The sequence below is a fragment of the Oryctolagus cuniculus genome, chromosome 10 (genome assembly GCF_051225735.1).
Source record: "Oryctolagus cuniculus isolate XC-2025 breed Fujian yellow rabbit chromosome 10, ASM5122573v1, whole genome shotgun sequence".
NCBI lineage: Eukaryota > Metazoa > Chordata > Mammalia > Lagomorpha > Leporidae > Oryctolagus > Oryctolagus cuniculus.
In genome coordinates this window covers 74,702,775-74,720,942 of record NC_142876.1, presented here as the reverse complement: position 1 = coordinate 74,720,942, position 18,168 = coordinate 74,702,775, and the positions used below count along the sequence as shown (strand labels likewise).

Here is an 18,168-nt window from a genome sequence, read left to right as displayed (position 1 = left end):
GGGAGGAAAGCGATTGATACAGAAAGTTTGGATAATGGGGCAAATTAGAGTTAGATGAAGAAATAAGTTCCTAATGTTACACGACATAGTGGGGAGACTATAAGCTCACAGCTTCCAATCATAATATAATGTCAAAGGAGAAATGCTGATTATTCTGTTTTGATCAGTACACATCACACACGATAGCCCATAAAATGTACAATTGTTTTTTTTTAATTTACATAAAAGAAACTCATCCAATTTTTTAAAAATTTTATTTAAGGTATACAACCTTCATGTATAGAAATCCATCCATGAAATGGTAATGCATTCAAAAGTCAAAAGAAAAAAAATTGGAATGTACACCATATAGAATATTTGTGTTCCAAGAATCCTAGTTCCTCATTAGTTTAGGTTATCTGATACATATTTTGTAAGGTAATCACATACTTTGCACACAGGTGAGTGGTAATTTGATCTAAATCTAATTCCAGGGGCTGTGGCACAGGTTAACGCCCTGGCCTGAAGTGCCAGCATCCCATTTTGGCACCGATTCTAATCCCGGCTGCTCCACTTCTGATCCAGCTCTCTGCTATGGCCTGGGAAAGCAGTGGAAGATGGCCCAAGTCCTTGGGCTCTTGCACCCATGTGGGAGACCTGGAAGAACCTCTTGGCTCCTGGCTTCAGATCGTCACAGTTCCGGCCATTGCGGCCAATTGGGGAGTGAACCATAGGATGGAAGACCTCTCTCTCTCTCTCTCTCTCTCTCTCTCTCTCTCTCTCTCTGTCTCTCCTCTCTCTGTGTAACTCTGACTTTCAAATAAAGAAATAAATTTTTAAAAAATCATCTAATTCCATTTAGATTAGATTATGTTTACTTTAACAATCCTCTTCCTCCAGTTATAATACACCCCTTTTCACAAGGCTGCAAAGTGTCATTAAGTTAACTAGCCCAAGAAGATGCAGGGGCCCTTCTCCACAGGTCAAATCAATTTCTTTGGTTGTTATTGCAGCCTCCTTGGTGTCTTTCACACAGTAAGGCAGGAAGAGATCTCATTAGTGGCTGATTTAGCTATCAATATCCTCTAGAACTTTCTGCAATGAGAAAATTGGTCTGTATCCATGCATTGAATATAGCAGCTACTCAGATTGAATATTCTGTATTCAACAAGCTTGAGGCCAGAAGTATTCAGATTTAATGTGTTTTTTTAATTGTGGAATATTTGCATATACATAATGCAATCTGGGGATTGGACTCAACTCTAAACAGGAAATTCATCAATGTTTTATACCTTATGCACACTGTCCAGAAGTAACTCTACACAATATTTTAAATAATTTTGCATAGAAACAAGGTTTGTAAGTCACAGCTAACGGGGCTGAGAGGGCGTGCTTTTTTTCACTTAGGTTACTGAAAGTATACACCTGCATTTTTACTGCAACCTGACACAGTAATTAGGTATGAAACTTTTCACTAACAACATCATGTTGGAACTCAAAACATTTGATTTTGCAACATTTAAGATTTGGATTTTCCACACCCATGTGGGAAACCTGGATGGAATTTCAGGCTCCTGGCTTTGGCCTGGTCCAGCCCCAGCTATTGTAGCCATTTGGGGAGTGAACTAGTGGTTGGAAGATCTCTCTCTGTAACCCTGCCTTTCAAATAAATAAATCTTTTAAAAGAGAGAGAGAAAGAAATACGGCTAATGTCACTGAGGAAGGAAATTTTTTATTTAAGAAGAATTTATATAGCCACATGTTGATACAGACTACAATATTGGCCAGCATAGATACATGCCAACATCTCTCATCTCTTTCAGTTTATGAAGGCCTGAGAACCAGAAGAAGTGTTTTATCCTAAGTTATAGGTACCTAACACACTCTAGTATACCCCTTCACAGCAGCACTTACTGATAGTGATTGGTTACTGATTTCACTTCCACTTTGTTTTCTTCAATCTGTGTCTTTTCTGATGACTTCATTTTTACCACTAACAAAGATCACACCCAGGCTACTCAAAGACTCAAAAAAAAGATATAAGTATTTAAGCAGTTATACAGATAATGATGGAGCAAAATAATTAATATTCTTTTAGTTAATTTCAAAAGCAGTTTTAATCTATTTTAACCTGTCAAAACACACCTGCTTATGGCCTCCATTATCACCTACACTGTACAGGAAGAATGAAGGCAAAATTAATTTCCTTCCTGAAGTCATACACTGAATAGGAACTAGAGAAAAGAGAGGTATACTTTCAACCAGGAAATATGGATCTTGGACTACAAGTGAGTAGTGCAGTGGAAAGGCTTTGAAAGCCTTGAAAGCCTTCTTGATTCTTCCCAAACTCTAAAGTAATTTAGAAATAAAAGGCTATTTCCCTTAAGAGTCTCAAGGGCCAGAGAAGTTTTTCACAACTGAAGCTCTGCTTACATTCAGCAAACCAATAAGGCCTCTAGGTAAATTCTCTGATAAGCAATTGGCCCTGGAGCCAGTGTTGTGGCATAATGAGTAAAGCCGCTGCCTGTGATGCCTGTATCTCATAAGAAGTTGGTTTTTAGCCGGCGCCGCGGCTCACTAGGCTAATCCTCCGCCTTGCGGCGCCGCCACACCGGGTTCTAGTCCCGGTCACGGCGCCGGATTCTGTCCTGGTTGCCCCTCTTCCAGGCCAGCTCTCTGCTGTGGCCTGGGAGTGCAGTGGAGGATGGCCCAAGTGCTTGGGCCCTGCACCCCATGGGAGACCAGGAGAAGCACCTGGCTCCTGCCATCAGATCAGCACGGTGCGTGGCGGCCATTGGAGGGTGAACCAACGGCAAAGGAAGACCTTTCTTTCTGTCTCTCTCTCTCTCACTGTCCACTCTGCCTATCAAAAAAAAAAAAAAAAAAGTTGGTTTTTAGATTTGTTAAAATTTATTTGAGGGGCCAGCACTATGGCGCAGAGAGTTAATGCCCTGGCCTGGAGCACCAGCATCCCATATAGGCGCCGGTTCAAGACCCAGATGTCCATTTCCGATCCAGCTTTCTGCTGTGACCTGGGAAAGCTGTAGAAGATGGCCCAAGTCCTTGGGCCCCAGCACCCATGTGGGAGATCCAGAAGAAGCTCCTGGCTTCGGATCGGCACAGCTCTGGCCGTTGCAGCCAACTGGGGAGTGAATCATCAGATAGAAGATCTCTCTCTCCTTATTAGTGTAACTCTTTTGAATAAATAAATACATTTTTAAAAATTATTTTTTTGAAAGAGTTACAGCAAAAGAGAGAAATCCCATATGAGATGTCGGCACTGCAGATGGTGTAAACCACTGCACCACAGCACCAGCCCACGGGGTGCTGTTTGAGTCCCAGCTACTCCATTTCTGATCCACCTCTCTGTTATTGTCCTGGGAAAAGCAGAAGATGGCCCAAGTGTTTGGGCTCCTGCCACCCACATAAGAGACATAAATGAAGCTCTTGTCTTCAGCCTGGCCCAGGACTGGCCATTGTAGTCATCTGGATCGATCGATTGATCGATCTATCTATCTACCTATCTATCTATATCTAACTCCCTCCATCCTGCACCATAACTCTTTCAGAATAAATAAGTCCTCACAAAATAATAATAATAATTAGGCCTGAGTACCTATTACTTCTACCATGTTAGTAGGGCGAATGTGCTATATGAATTCTTTGATGTCTAATAAGAGCTGAACTTACACGGAAGGGCCTCCCACACTCATCACACTCATATGGTTTTTCACCTGTGTGGATTCTCTGATGCTGAGTAAGACCTGTGCGTCCACTGAAATCTTTCCCACATTCTTTACATTTATAGGGCTTCACTCCACTGTGTACTCTGTGATGTCCAATAAGATGTGAACATTGAATAAAGGCTTTGCCACACTCATCACATTTATAGGGTTTCTCTCCAGTGTGAGTTCTTCTATGCTTACTAAGGTCTGAGCTATGACTGAAACTTTTCTCACATTCTTCACACTTATATCGTCTTCTTTTCCTGTGTTGCCATTCTAAACTGCCTTCATTTTCAATAGCATCTTTGGATTCACAATGCTGAGGACAATCTTCGTTAAGTCTATTATTTAATTCCCCAAGGAATTCCACATCTTTAATCATATCTTTCGTCTGGAACAACTCTTCTTTTGTAGTAATGGTTTTATCACCTGTAACAAACAAACAATACACAAATAGGTCCTATTCTAGGTTTGGGATGCAAAAAGTCTATGGAGGAAAGAACATCAAAATTTCACAGAGGTCGGTGCTGTGGTGTAATGGGTAAAGCCACCACCAGCAATGCTAGCATCCCAAATGGGTGCTGATTCCAGTCCCGGCTGCTCCACTTCCGATCCAGCTCTCTGCTATGGGCTGGGAAAGCAGTAGAAGATGGCCCAAGTCCTTGGGCCCCTGTGCCTGCATGGGAGACTCTGAAGCTCCTGGCTCCTGGCTTCAGATCAGCCACTGCAGCCATTTGGGGAGTGAACCAGTGGATGGAAGACTTCTCTATCTCTGCCTCTCTCTGTAACTCTTCTTTTCAAATAAATAATTAAAAAAAATGTCACAAACATGTTATAAAGTAAGGCACATACAACACACATATGATATTTGGCATCACCTCAATTTTGATACTAACCTAGCATATAGTCACAATACAGGAAAGAAATTAGGAAGAAGTAAGTAAGGAAATGACAGCCGAATAAGTTATTTGAAAGTAGATTGAGAGAAAAAGGCAAAAATGTGGTTCGAGAGATTACCTGACCATTTGTTCAAAGTATGCAAAGGCAGTGTGGTAAATGGGGGGGAAAGGGCGGGGGGGGGCTATAGATATATCAAGGATGGGGCCGGCACTGTGGCATAGTGGGTAAAGCTGCTGCCTGCAGTGCCGGCATCCCATGTGGGCGCCGGTTCGAGTCCTGGCTGCTCCACTTCTGATCCAGCTCTCTGCTATGGCCTGGGAGAGCAGTAGATGATGGCCCAAGTCCTTGGGCCCCTGCACCCTTGTGGGAGACCCAGAAGAAGCTCCTGGCTCCTGGCTTTGGATTGCCACAGCTCCAGCTGTTGTGGCCATCTGGGGAATGAACCAGCAGATGGAAGACAATTCTTTCTCTCTCTCTCTCTCTCTCTCTCTCTACTTCTCCTTCTCTGTGTGTAACTCAGACTTTCAAATAAATAAATCGGCCAGCGCCGCAGCTCACTTGGATAATCCTCCGCCGCCTGCGGCGCTGGCACCTCAGGTTCTAGTCCCAGTTGGGGCGCTGGATTCTGTCCCGGTTGTTCCTCTTCCAGTCCAGCTCTCTGCTGTGTTCCGGGAAGGCAGTGGAGGATGGCTCAGATCCTTGGGCCCTGCACCCACATGGGAGATCAGGAGGAAGTGCCTGGCTCCTGGCTTTGGATCAGCGCAGCGCGCCAGCAATGGCAGTCATTTGGGGGGTGAACCAACAGAAAAAGGAAGACCTTTCTCTCTGTCTCTCTCTCTCTCACTAACTCTGTCAAAAAAATAATAAAATAGGGCTGGCGCTGCGGCTCACTAGGTTAATCCTCCGCCTTGCAGTGCCGGCACACCGGGTTCTAGTCCCGGTCGGGGCGCCGGATTCTGTCCTGGTTGCCCCTCTTCCAGGCCAGCTCTCTGCTGTGGCCAGGGAGTGCAGTGGAGGATGGCCCAAGTCCTTGGGCCCTGCACCCCATGGGAGACCAGAAGTACCTGGCTCCTGCCATCGGATCAGCGCGGTGCGCCGGCCGCGGCGGCCATTGGAGGGTGAACCAACAGCAAAAGGAAGACCTTTCTCTCTGTCTCTCTCTCTCACTGTCCACTCTGCCTGTCAAAAAATAAAAAAAAATTTTTTTAAATAATAAAATAAAATCAATCAATCAATCAAATAAATTTTATAAAATAAAATAAATAAATAAAACAGGATTTAAGACCTGAGAAGAATGTCATGGACAGGAACCACCCAAGGAGGGGAGTTTGTATAAGGCATAATAGCTGGAAGCAGAGTAAGAGCTCACAGGTCAGGATACAGAGGAAGGAAAATGAGTAGGGAATTGACAGTGGATGTGTATGTGGTGTATGTACTGGACTAATTTTTTTTTCCTGAAACTGATGTCTTCACTATCATCACCTTTTTTTTTTTTTTTAAGATTTATTTATTTATTTGAAAGTCAGTTACACAGAGAGAGAGGTCTTCCACCTGCTGGCTCCCTCCCCAGTTGGATGCAACAGCCAGAGCTGCACTGATCTGATCTGAAGCCAGAAGCCAGGAGCTTCTTCCAGGTCCCCCACATGGCTGCAAAGGACTTGGGCCATCTTCCACTGCTCTCCCAGGCCACAGGAGAGAGCTGGACTGGAAGTAGAGCAGCCAAGACTTAAACTGGCACCCACATGGGATGCCGGCACTGCAGGCAGCAGATAACCCACTACATCACACAATGCCAGCCCCTTATCACCTGTCTAATCCTAGCTTGTTTTCTTACTTTACTGTTCCTCAGAATCACAGATTTCTGGGCTTACTCTGTCCCTAGTTTCCAATTTGTTAAGGATAGAGTGGAAATTAAGAATTTGCATTTCTAGCAAGTTTCCAGGTGAGACAGATTCTGCTGGTCCAGGAACCATACTTTGAGAAACACTGGTCTTACCATTTCCCAAGGTACACTTCAAACTCTTCTCTAGTGAGTCTTCCTTAATCTCCCCAGCTAAATGTGCTTTCTTCCCCTTCCTAATTCTCATGTCCTTAACCTCAAGCTCGGCATAGAACTTGCCACACATTGCCAAGTACTCAGTAAATACTTGATTGTATAAGAAAAGAGCTGTTCTGCCCATGGTGCTGGTATTCCAGGCATCCCATACGGGCACCAGTTAATGTCCCAGCTGCTCCTCTTCCAATCCAACTTTCTGCTTATGGCTTAGGAAAGCAGTAGAAGATGGCCCAAGTGTTTGGGTCCCTGTACCTGCATGGGAGACCTGGAAGAAGCTCCTACCTCCTCGCTTCAGATAGGTTCAGCTCCAGCCATTGCAGACATTTGGGGAGTGAACCAGTGGATGGCAGACCTTTCTCTCTGTCTCTTCCTCTGTCTGTAACTCTACCTTTCAAACAAATAAGTAAATCTTAAAAAAATAAAATAAAATAAAAAAGGAAAGAGCTGTTTTGATGATTTCAGGAGGGTAAAAGACACCATTTATTTGGTCCATGCTGCAACCACCATCTCAATAGAATACACCAAATTACAAAATACAAACTGTACAATGATCACTGGTTGTAATTTCTAGTAGTTCATTTGGCACTATGAAGAAGCACCAAGCGCTACCAGAATGCTTTAATACCAAGGCTGAACACAGAAAGCACTGACTCTGACTCTGGCCTGAGTGCCATAATTCTGTTCTTCATTGTCATCAACATAATCTCTTCCTCAAATCTCATCTCTTTCCCTATAATCATTTTTTGAGAGTGGATTCTCTAAAATTTTGTTCTTTGTTATTTGTTCTAAGATAACGTTATCTTGGAATCTAGAACATATTATCTCTGGCTAGAAAATATCAAGGGTAAATGAGAGCCAGAAAACCCAGATTCCAATACTGTTTTGCTCTAATTGTTTGAATTTTGGCAGATGATAACCACTTTAGTTTTTGTATCACTTCTGTGCCTTCTTTTTAATCTTCCTTACCTGTGGTTTGGATGATCAGATGAGGGAATGTATAATAAAGTATCTGGAAAACTACGATATTTTGACAGAAATATCACTAAGTTAGTAGATAAAACAAATCATGGAAATCAAAAACACTCCCATACCACTAGAAAAAAACAACAACATATTGACTCAACAGTTGCTTTTACATACTTCAGTGACTGCTAGTTGGTTTCCCTACAGGGTAACAATGACAACGAATATTTAAAAGAGAAAAAGGGTCAGCACCAATGGTCAGTTTACTACCTAAAGAGTCTTGTACCGGCCGGTGCTGCAGCTCAATAGGCTAATCCTCCGCCTAACAGGTTCTAGTCCCGGTCGGGGCGCCAGATTCTGTCCTGGCTGCTCCTCTTCCAGTCCAGCTCTCTGCTGTGGACAGGGAGTGCAGTGGAGGATGGCCCAAGTACTTGGGCCCTGCACCCCATGGGAGACCAGGAGAAACACCTGGCTCCTGCCATCGGATCAGCACGGTGCACCGGCCGCAGCGTGCCGCCACGGTGGCCATTGGAGGGTGAACCAACGGCAAAAGGAAGACCTTTCTCTCTGTCTCTCTCTCTCTCTCATTGTCCACTCTGCCTGTAAAAAATAAATAAATAAAATCTTTAAAAAAAAAAAAAAAAGAGTCTTGTACCCATCCTCAGGACAACTCTTTCAGGATAAAGCTACAGACAAATCTTTCATCAGGACTTTGCTTTTGTATTTTTCTTTTAGAGATAATATTTTTTTTAAAGATTTATTTATTTATCTGAAAGGCAGAGTTACAGAGAAAGGGAAAGAGAGAGAAAGAGAGAGATCTATCATCTACTGGTTTACTCCCCAAATGGCCACAATGGTCAGGGCTGGGCTAAGCCAAAGCCAGGAGCCTGGAACTCCTTCTGGGCCTCCCACATGAGTGCAGGGACCCAAAGGCTTGAACTATATTCTGTTGCTTCTCTAGCCCATTATCAGGGAGCTGGATCTGAAGTAGAGCAGCCAGAACTTGAACTGGCACCCATGAAGGTTTCTGACACTGTAGGCAATGACTTAACTCGCTGCAAAGATAGCCCTTAGGGCTTTGAATGATAATTTTTTACAATTCAGTCAATTTCCCCTTGGCCAGCAATTAAAATTGTAACTGTTTTCCTTAGCTCTCTAATTGAACAATGTAATTAAAAATATTTGGAAAATGTCAAAGTAAACTTTTCTTAGAGAACTGCTGTCTACTTAGCTAACTGAGTTTCAGGGCCTTGTTTATGTATCTCTTGCAAGTGCTAACTTAACCCAGACTAACATGATTCGAAGAGATCCTGTTTCAGAACGTATAAAATTAGGAAGAATTGGTATGTCTTCTGCCCAGGACCATTTTTCTTGTTATTCTGGCACATGTAATACCAAGAGTTTTTATCTGTTATGATTCCAGATAGGAATTCTACTGCTCCATCTACTTCCTAAATATCTCTCTATTTTCCCCTTTCTCTTTCTCCAGCCATATTACTGCTCTGGTCTACTCCTCTCTTTGAGAGTGGCCTTCCCCTCACCTCTCTGTGTTTATTTTTTCACCCTACCATAGCTGTATGCTTAATTCAAATATAGATTTGGAAGACAGAGAAAAAGAAATGAATTACTTGTGATTTCATTATCTTAAAATAACCACAGTTTACACTTGGCAATATTCTTCTAATCTTTTTCTGTTACAATGGCATTTTTTTATTTTTTTTTTATAAATATAAAAGGCAGACAGAAACAGGGACAGACAGACAGAAAGATTTATCCACTGATTCACTTCTCAAATGTCTATAACAGTTGGGGCTGGGCTAGGCTGAAGACAAGAGCCTAGAACTCAAGCTGGGTCTTCCATGCAGGTGACAGAGACACAAGCACTTCAGCCATCACATGCTGTCTCCCAAGGTGCACATTAGAAGGAAGCTAGAATTAGAATCATACCTGGGACTTGAACCCAGCAACTCCAATGTGGAACTCAGAGTAGCATCTTAACTAGAAACAGAGAGAAAGCAACATCTTAACTGCTGCACCAATCATCCACCCCACATAGAAACTTAAAAATGGGAAAAAAAGTGAATGACTTGTGTCACCCACTTTTTTATTTAAAATATTATCACAGATTTAAGCTAACAGGATGAAGTTCTACTTTCTCAGCATTATACTCAGCAATCTTCATCACTGGCCTTTGATTTTTGCCTCCCATAAAATCTTCCATATTAAAATCAGAGTAATTTAGCCGTTCCCCCGCCGTCCCAGCCGGCAGCCCACGTCGCGTCGTGCGTCAGTCTCTCAGCGGCATGCCGCACGCCCCCCGGGGTCCGTCCGGTGTGGAGAGCCCTTTGTCCTGCCGGAAAGGGGCCTGGCGCTAAACCATTCGTAGATGACCTGCTTCTGGGTCGGGTTTCCGCATGTAGCAGAGCAGCTCCCTCGCTGCAATCTATTGAAAGTTAGCCCTCGAAACAAGGGTTAAAAAAAAATCAGAGTAATTTGGGGCCAGTGCTGCAGCGCAGTGAGTTAAAGCCCCAGCCTGCAGCACACACATCCCATATGAGTGCTGGTTCGATACCCGCTACTCCACTTCTGATCCAGCTCTCTGCTATGGCCTAGGATAGCAGTAGAAGATGGTCCAAGTCCTTAGGCCCCTGCACCTGCATGAGAGAGCCAGAAGTCATGGCTCCTGGCTTCAGATCAGCTCAGTTCTTGCCGTTGCAGTCATATGGGAAGTGAACCAGTGGATGGAAGAATTCTCTCTCTGGCTCTACTTCTCTCTGTAACTCTGTCTTTCAAATAAGTAAAGCTTAAAAAAATAAAAAATTTTAAAAAAACAGAGTAATTGTTATTCTTTGAATGAATTAATGTACTCATGGGGTTTTTTTGTTTGTTTGTTTGTTTCTTCACTGTTCTCTTTCCTTACAATGTTAGCTCTTTTCAGTTTCCATGCATCTAACCAGATCAGCTCAGGCATACCTACTCTGTGATATCTTTGCAGGCCCACCACAAATATAGTTGTCCTTTTCTCTGCAGCTCACAGCCCGTCTCTAGCACAGCAATTACCATGGTATTTGCTATCCTACTTCTTGAAGAGAAATAACCTAAATGTCTTATCTTTGGATTCCTTTTAGCTACCACGGTGCTTAGTATATAGCTGCAACTCAATAAATATTGAATGAAAAAGGAATGAATGAATAGAATGGGAGGCTCTTAACCTTAACTCCAGAGCCAAACAACCACAACTCTACCCCTAGAGTTAAAACACTGAAAGACTCCTTTAAATTATATGTAAATGAATGTAATCCTTTACAAATATTAGCTAAGAACGTCTTAGCTCAATATAATTTTTCAGGTTGAGGGCCAAGGTTGTGGCACAATGGGTTAAGCTGCCACTTGCAATGCTCATATTCCACATCATAGTGCAAGTTTGAGTCCCAGTTGCTCCACTTTCAATCCAGTTCCTTGTTAATGTGTGGTTTCAGCCTGGCCCAGTCCCAGCCACTGTGACCATTTCAGGAGTGAACAGGTAAATGTAAGATCTCTCTCTCGCTCGCTCTCTGTGTCACTCTGCTTTTCAAAGAAAATAAACTTAAAAATAATCATTTTCAGATTTGATAAATCACCTGGTAGGAATCATAAAGAAAAAGAACTACACAATTGAAATATAAGTTGTAGAAATCAGAAAGAAGTCAGAGTATAAGATACAGCCCAGAAGAGGGATTATGGACATATGAACATGGCAGCCCCTAAAGAAAGGGCAGAGAGCATGGAAAATGGTAGAGCTTGGGCAAACTGAGATTTAAAATCCCCCTGCATTAGTGTCATTTGGGTGTACACTAGACATCTTGGTTTGTAATTAGTGAGCTAGAATGGGGGACCACACCCAAGTCAACCTGAAGTACAGATTTAAAAAAATAATAATAATTCTGCTGTTCTGATTGATGCTTGTTCTCTTCCCATCTCTTTCAGCAAGATGGTGTTACAGACTTAATTGTGTCTATCTCCTCCCAAATTCATATGATAAAGTTCTAATCCCTAATGTGACTATATGTGAAAAGAGGGCCTGTAATAAGTTAATTAAGGTTAACTGAGGAGCTCGGGCGGCGGGAGCAGCGGCAGCGGCCAGGCAGCCCAGCTCCGCGAAGGCTCTCGGCGCGCCGCGGCCCGCAGGCACCCGGCACGCGCCCTTCGCGCCGCCAGGATGCCCAAGAGGAAGGTCAGCTCTGCCGAGGGGGCGGCCAAGGAGGAGCCCAAGAGGAGGTCGGCGCACTTGTCGGCGAAGCCGGCCCCCGCCAAGGTGGAAGCGAAGCCCAAGAAGGCCGCTGGGAAGGATAAGTCATCAGACAAGAAAGTGCAAGCAAAGGGGAAGAGAGGAGCAAAGGGAAAACAGGCCGAGGTGGCTAACCAAGAAGCTAAAGAAGACCTGCCTGCAGAAAACGGAGAAACGAAAAACGAGGAGAGTCCAGCCTCTGATGAAGCAGAAGAGAAAGAAGCCAAGTCCGATTAACACCATACACCATGTGTTATTAGTGGTCCCTGTCTCCCTTCTTGTACAATCCAGAGGAATATTTTTATCAACTATTTTGTAAATGCAAGTTTTTTAGTAGCTCTAGAAACATTTTTAAGAAGGAGGGAAGCCCACCCCATCCCATTTTTTAAGTGTAAATGATTTTTTTAAGAGGTGAAATCATTTGCTGGTTGTTTATTTTTTGGTACAACCAGAAAATAGTGGCATATTGAATTCTGGGAGGCTTTGACTGTCTTGGGTGTCAGCTTAACATTCCATAGGTGGGGGTGGTTTTTATATCCTACAGTACAGCGCATACTAAATGGCGATTTGGAGTCTCAATTGTGCATTTAATCTGTCTTGAATATTTTCAGTTACTTCTCCCGTGTTTTGTAGAATTGTTTTCTACAGAAAACCACTCCTTGTTCTGTCAGAACCATGTGCACTCTGTAACATCTTTGGTTGTGGTAGTCCAGTTTTCCTAATGATTTTGTTAATGTGCCGTGAAAGATTGAAAATTTGAGTGTCGTGTATATGCTATTATATTGTGAATGGGTGGGATTTATGTAACAGCATCTGAAGATACTTGTACTTGATAGCCTCTTAAGGAAGAGTTGCCTCCAAATTTGAAGCTGGAAAGTCACTGGAATAACTTTTAAAAAAAAGAATGACAATTCATGGCTTTTTAGATTTTTGGTACGTATGTTAAGAATTATGTACAAATTAAAATGTGTGTGCTGATTCTCAACACCAATAAAATCTCAATTATGGACAAAAAAAAAAAAAAGGTTAACTGAGGTCACAAGGGTCAGACCCTAATCCAATAGGACTGTATCTTCATAAGACAAAGACAGATCAGCCATGTGCAGGTAGATAAAAAGTCATGTGAAAAAAAATGAATGAAAAGTCCATAAAACAAGAAGAGAGACCTCATCAAAAACTAAGCCTGGGGCCGGCACTGTGGCGCAGCGGGTTAAAGCCCTGGCCTGAAGCGCTGGCAATCCATAGGGGCGCCGGTTCGAGTCCTGGCTGCTCCTCTTCCAATCCAGGTCTCTGCTATGGCCTGGGAAAGCAGTAGAAGATGGCCCAAGTCCTTGGGTCCCTGCACCCATGTGGGAGACCTGGAAGAAGCTCCTGGCTCCTGGCTTCAGATAGGCACAGCTCCGCCATTGCAGCCATCTGGGGAGTAAACCAACATATGGAAGACCTCTTTCTCTGTCTCTCTCTCTCTCTCTGTAACTCTCTTTCAAATAAATTAAATAAATCTTAAAAAAAAAAAAAAAACTAACCCTAATCTTGGACTTTTAGCCTCCACAACTGTGAGTAAACAAATTTCTGTTCTTTAAGCCACCTAGTCTATGATATTCTGTTATGGCAGCCCTAGTTAACTAACACAAATACAGAATGCCACAAATTCTCCTATCTCAAAATGGAAATTTAAGGGCATTTAGAATTAGAATCATCAGCTAAGAAATATAAGGTATTATAAGCTTGAATGAGTATTTAAATCCCTTCCTCTACTCCTTGAGTCCAACAGAGGATTTTAAGTTCAATGAAAAACTAGAATGTAATTCTTCCTGTGAGGAGGCAAGGGTAAAAGGAGGATAAAATTCTCTGTAATGAGGTAAAGGACAAGAAAGAAACCTTTAAAAATGAGATAATTATGAAAAATGTACACCACTCTGTTATGGTTTGAATACTTTTGTCCCCTCCAAAACTCATGTTGGAATTTAATGTCTATTGTGAGACATTAAGAAAGCGTGCACTAACACAACTGTGGTAGTTAGAGGAGGATCCTTTTGGATGTGATCATGATTAAATATCACCAGAGTGGAGCCTCCACTATTTAAATACTGGTGACTTTATAAGACCAGAACACACACACAAACACACACACACACACCCTGTCACTTGCCACCTGATGTCCTGTACCACCACTTCAGGACTTCCAGCAAGAAGGCCATCCCCAGATGTTGGCCTTCAACCTTGGACTAAAATGAACCAAAATAACCTCTTTTCTTCATAGCTTACCCTGTTTGTGGTGTTGTGTTATTGGCAATAGCAAATAAGTGGTCATCTCTAACCTAAGAAACCACCTTTTCCCTCATACACACAGAACTGTGACTCCTTACCATTTCTTTGTAGATCCCCAGATGCCTGTCCCAGAAAAGTTGTCTTGTGATGGAACTGGACAGTCAGTGACCCATTTGGCATTCCCAGGGGGGCCAACCTGTCCAAGAGTATGTCTTGCCTCTCTGAATTGGCTGGAACCTGGAAACAAGGTATAACTCAGCTTGTAAGGTAGACTTTGTGGGAACAGAAACAACTTCAGATAAAAGATCATTAAGAAACACCTGCTAGGGACAAGAGACATAGAAAAAGAAACAAATTCTCATTCAATTTTAAATGGCATTAATGCCTAAGAAAAGAAGGAGACTAATCTCTAATTCAGAACACTAGAGTGTGAAATTCAGTGTCTCTTCTCCCATTGATGTCAAGAGGTCCAAAGCTAGTCTTGGGATTTTAAAGAGACTTTTAAAATCATCTAGCCCAACCCCCAGCAAATGGAAGCATTTCTTTTCTAACTGTACTGTTCAATTTGGTAGCCAGTAGCAAAATGAGACAACTGAGTATTTAAAATGTGGCTAGTGCAAATTGAGATAGGATAAGTGTAAAATGCACACCCAATCTTAACAACTTAATACAAAAAATTTTTAATATCTAATATTCTATACTGATTGTTTTGAGTTAATTAAATATAACTAATTTCACCTGTCTTTTTTTAAAATGTTGCTACTAGAAAATTTAGAGAGAGGTAGATCACAAGTATAGTTCCGTTGGACAGTATGGTTCTACAGTAACCTTGGCATCTACTTCAATAATTCTATAGGAAATGAGCTTCTTACAGGGTATCCCATTTCACTGATGGGTAAACACGAAAGCATTTAACTTCCCACTGATCCTAGCATTCCAAACTGACAAAGAATCAGTCTGTCTCTTCTCTCCTTACCCAGTTATACTTTAGTTTCTTGACACTGGTAACCATGTCCCTTCTTTTATACGCCTTTTGCTTTGGCTTGGTCCATATACCCTAATGACATTCAACCAAACAACTGCCCCTTCACACCTGCTTCCAGGATTCATCAAGTTCTTTTTCCAAATCCTCCAGCATGACCACTGCCTCCTCTCCAGTCTCTGGATGGTGTGCCTACACCCATGCTTGCAAATCCTTAGGAAGAATTCTCAGGAACTGTTCCAGCACCAGCAGGTCTAAAATCTGCTCCTTGGTGTGGCACTCTGGCCTCAGACACTGGCAGCAAAGCTCCCACAGCTGGGTCAGAGCTTCACGGGGTCCAGGTGCATCCTGATAGCAGAGCTTCCTGAATTGCTGCCTGAAGAGTTCCCTCCTTTGAAGACTGTGCCTTTGTGACATGGAGTCCAGCCCCCAGCAATGATCCTCCATCTTAATTTTCATTAGTCCTTTTTGTTCCTCAGTTTCCAGGGCTGCAGTCATCCTGGGCTTTGATAAATTGCTTAATCCTCATCTGGGATTGATTCAGAAGGAATCCCTCCAGGAACTCACCTCAGAGAGATGCCTAAGACATAAAAATTATCATAAGAGAAATGACAAAACTGCTGGGAACATAAACACACTAACAAAGCCAAGCGACTGGAGCTGAGTCAAAGAAATCAGTCTCATATGAGGCTGGAAATAAGAACAGTGAAACAGGGACACAGTTTGGTGTTAGGCCATCCAGTGGGGGGGGGGGTTTGCCCAGGGTCCCCTCACAGGTAGGTAGAATGACCTTCACAAACAGGCTGCCAGCTGTGGCTGTTAGTAAAATGGCACAGTCTTATCTATGACATGATCTATACCCTGACACCATCCTAGGCTCTAGCTCCCATTGCCATTGCTGGAAGCCAGGTGGCCACACGGCCCAACCACGAGTGTCAGCTCCACCACCACCCCCCCCCCATGGGATTCACTGCTCCTACTTCCCTGCCGGCCAGGAAAACTTGTCTCCAGACCCACTGGAATCTCCCCCACTAATAGTTTCTTGTGTTGCATGTATCACCTTGTGGTTTTAAATCACACCTTCAGAGTGGTTGCAATCTTTCACCCAGAGCTGGCACAGGAGGGGGATGAACCCTAATCGAAGGAGTTCAGACCCGCTATCTCCATGAACCCCAAGCCAATCAACATATGTATGTGAAACTCCTGTCCAGTGGAATGATTCCCCCAACAGAATGATTCAATGAACACATAGTAATACCTTAAAAACCCTCAAAGCCAGTGTCCCCACTCGGGTATTCCACCTGGTCTCCTCTCAGACCAGAGGCTCTTTCTGTCGCATGCCAATCAAATAAAAGTTTCTGTCTCTTTGTAAATTGTTTCCCCGCTTTTTATTTCTATAGTAAACTGAGTTAAAGAACCCAAGAAACTCGCTCCTGCAACCGCCCTCCCCTCGGCGACCGGTTCTACTGTGAAATTCAGAGAAAGTTACTCTAGATCTAGACAAGAGCTACAGATCCTCACATAAAATTCTGTTTCTCTTTGGGGTGCATATATTAAGTGAGGACATAGCGAAATACCTGGCGTTGTACAAGGCAGAAAGAAGCACTGAAGAAACACTGAATAGTAACAGCTTTGTTAAAAGGCTCTTCCACTGCGCTTCCCGAGGTACATGCATCGAGGGCGTCTCCGGGACTCGCTAGGTGCAGGGTGTCCGCGCCAACCCAGGCTAAAGGGCCACACGGCAGTGGAACCCGCGCCCAGTATCCCCCTCCCACCCAGTCCTCTCTCGCACACCTGTGGAGGAAGGAAACCCTCCTCTTCTCCACCGGGGAGCTGCGAGATACTCACACGGCCTGGGGAAGTAGGGGTGTGACTCCGATAGCCCAGGACAAACGCTAATCTTAAACACATGAAAGCGCGACTGCCGCCGCCACTGAGCACTTCCGGCCACTCTAGGCAGCTCCGACTCGGTGGCAGCCACAAATTTGGAACTTCCGGCAGCTCTAGGAAGCCCGGGGTTGCTGTGCCTGTTATTGTTGGGGCCTGGGCTTGTCTTCACAGAGTCTCAGAGCTGTTACGAACTTTTTCCCACCTTAACAAGATTTTCTCATTATATTTAGTAAGTAATATGAACAAATGCATTTGTTAGGCAGGAAGTTAGGTTTGAGCTTATGTGTGTGTGACAAAGGCCTCCAGAGAAGACTTCTACGTCCAGCATATGCATCTACATCTCAAAGTTATCCCGATAATGCTTCAGGGGCAGCCCAGTGTTTGCATCCTGCCCTGCCCCCTTCTACCTGATAACCTGCCAGGCGGAGATCCCTACCCCTTCTGCCTGACAAATCTTCCACAATCTCCCAGATGCAGCCCAGTATCTGCATTTCAAACACCCTGCTCTGGATCCCCATTCTCTAGGGGGTCCTCTGAACCCAGGATGGCACCAGCTAGGTTTCCTCCTGGCTGATACCTTCAAGGAAAAACTCAGATAGGAGCTTCTTAGTATTTACAGCCATAAAATCCTTTGTTTCAGGAGGAAATGTGTGAAGACAGAGACCCAGCTCCTTAAACACCCCCCACACACACACCTCAACCAGACTGCTTGCTCAGCCCTCTGCCTCTCTGCTGAGCCGCCGGCCTGGCCTGGTCAGGTGTAATCTCTCTACTCAATCATGTAACCTCGCTCCTTCCCCACTCCCCCAGTCTCTCAGGCTCTGTCTGGAGGGGTGCCCATCCATCCTTACGGATGTCCCTTCCCTAATAAACCTTGCTATTTTACCTCCCACCACTCTCTGTCTCATGCCTGAATTCTTTCTTGCGCGAAGACAAGAACCTCTCTGGTAACACATTCACCTAAGTTTATCAAAAATTAAACCCTTCAGCATCTAATTTTGACAACCAATATTTTTTGTGACATGTGTGCAGATATTTTTTCATATCCACATTGCACATATTTTTTACCTTCTCTTTTTTCCTGCCACACAAATTGCAGCATTATACACCTTGCTTTTTTTTCCTACCAGTTGAT

At 43.6% G+C, this 18,168-nt stretch overlaps 1 protein-coding gene and 1 pseudogene across 2 annotated transcripts; one reads left to right on the top strand and one right to left on the bottom strand.

The window, feature by feature from the left end:
• Positions 1–237: 237 nt before the first annotated feature.
• Positions 238–17,128, bottom strand: ZSCAN16 (zinc finger and SCAN domain containing 16). The gene is given in 4 exon segments (XM_089305415.1): positions 238–4,133; positions 14,260–14,398; positions 15,255–15,723; positions 16,992–17,128. Coding segments are annotated over 3 exon segments (1,047 nt in total). The 5' UTR covers positions 15,642–15,723; positions 16,992–17,128; the 3' UTR covers positions 238–3,612.
• On the top strand, positions 11,682–12,795 carry LOC149124290 (non-histone chromosomal protein HMG-14 pseudogene; annotated as a pseudogene). The gene has a single exon (XR_016214186.1). The product of XR_016214186.1 is annotated as a non-histone chromosomal protein HMG-14 pseudogene (transcript).
• Positions 17,129–18,168: the final 1,040 nt, after the last annotated feature.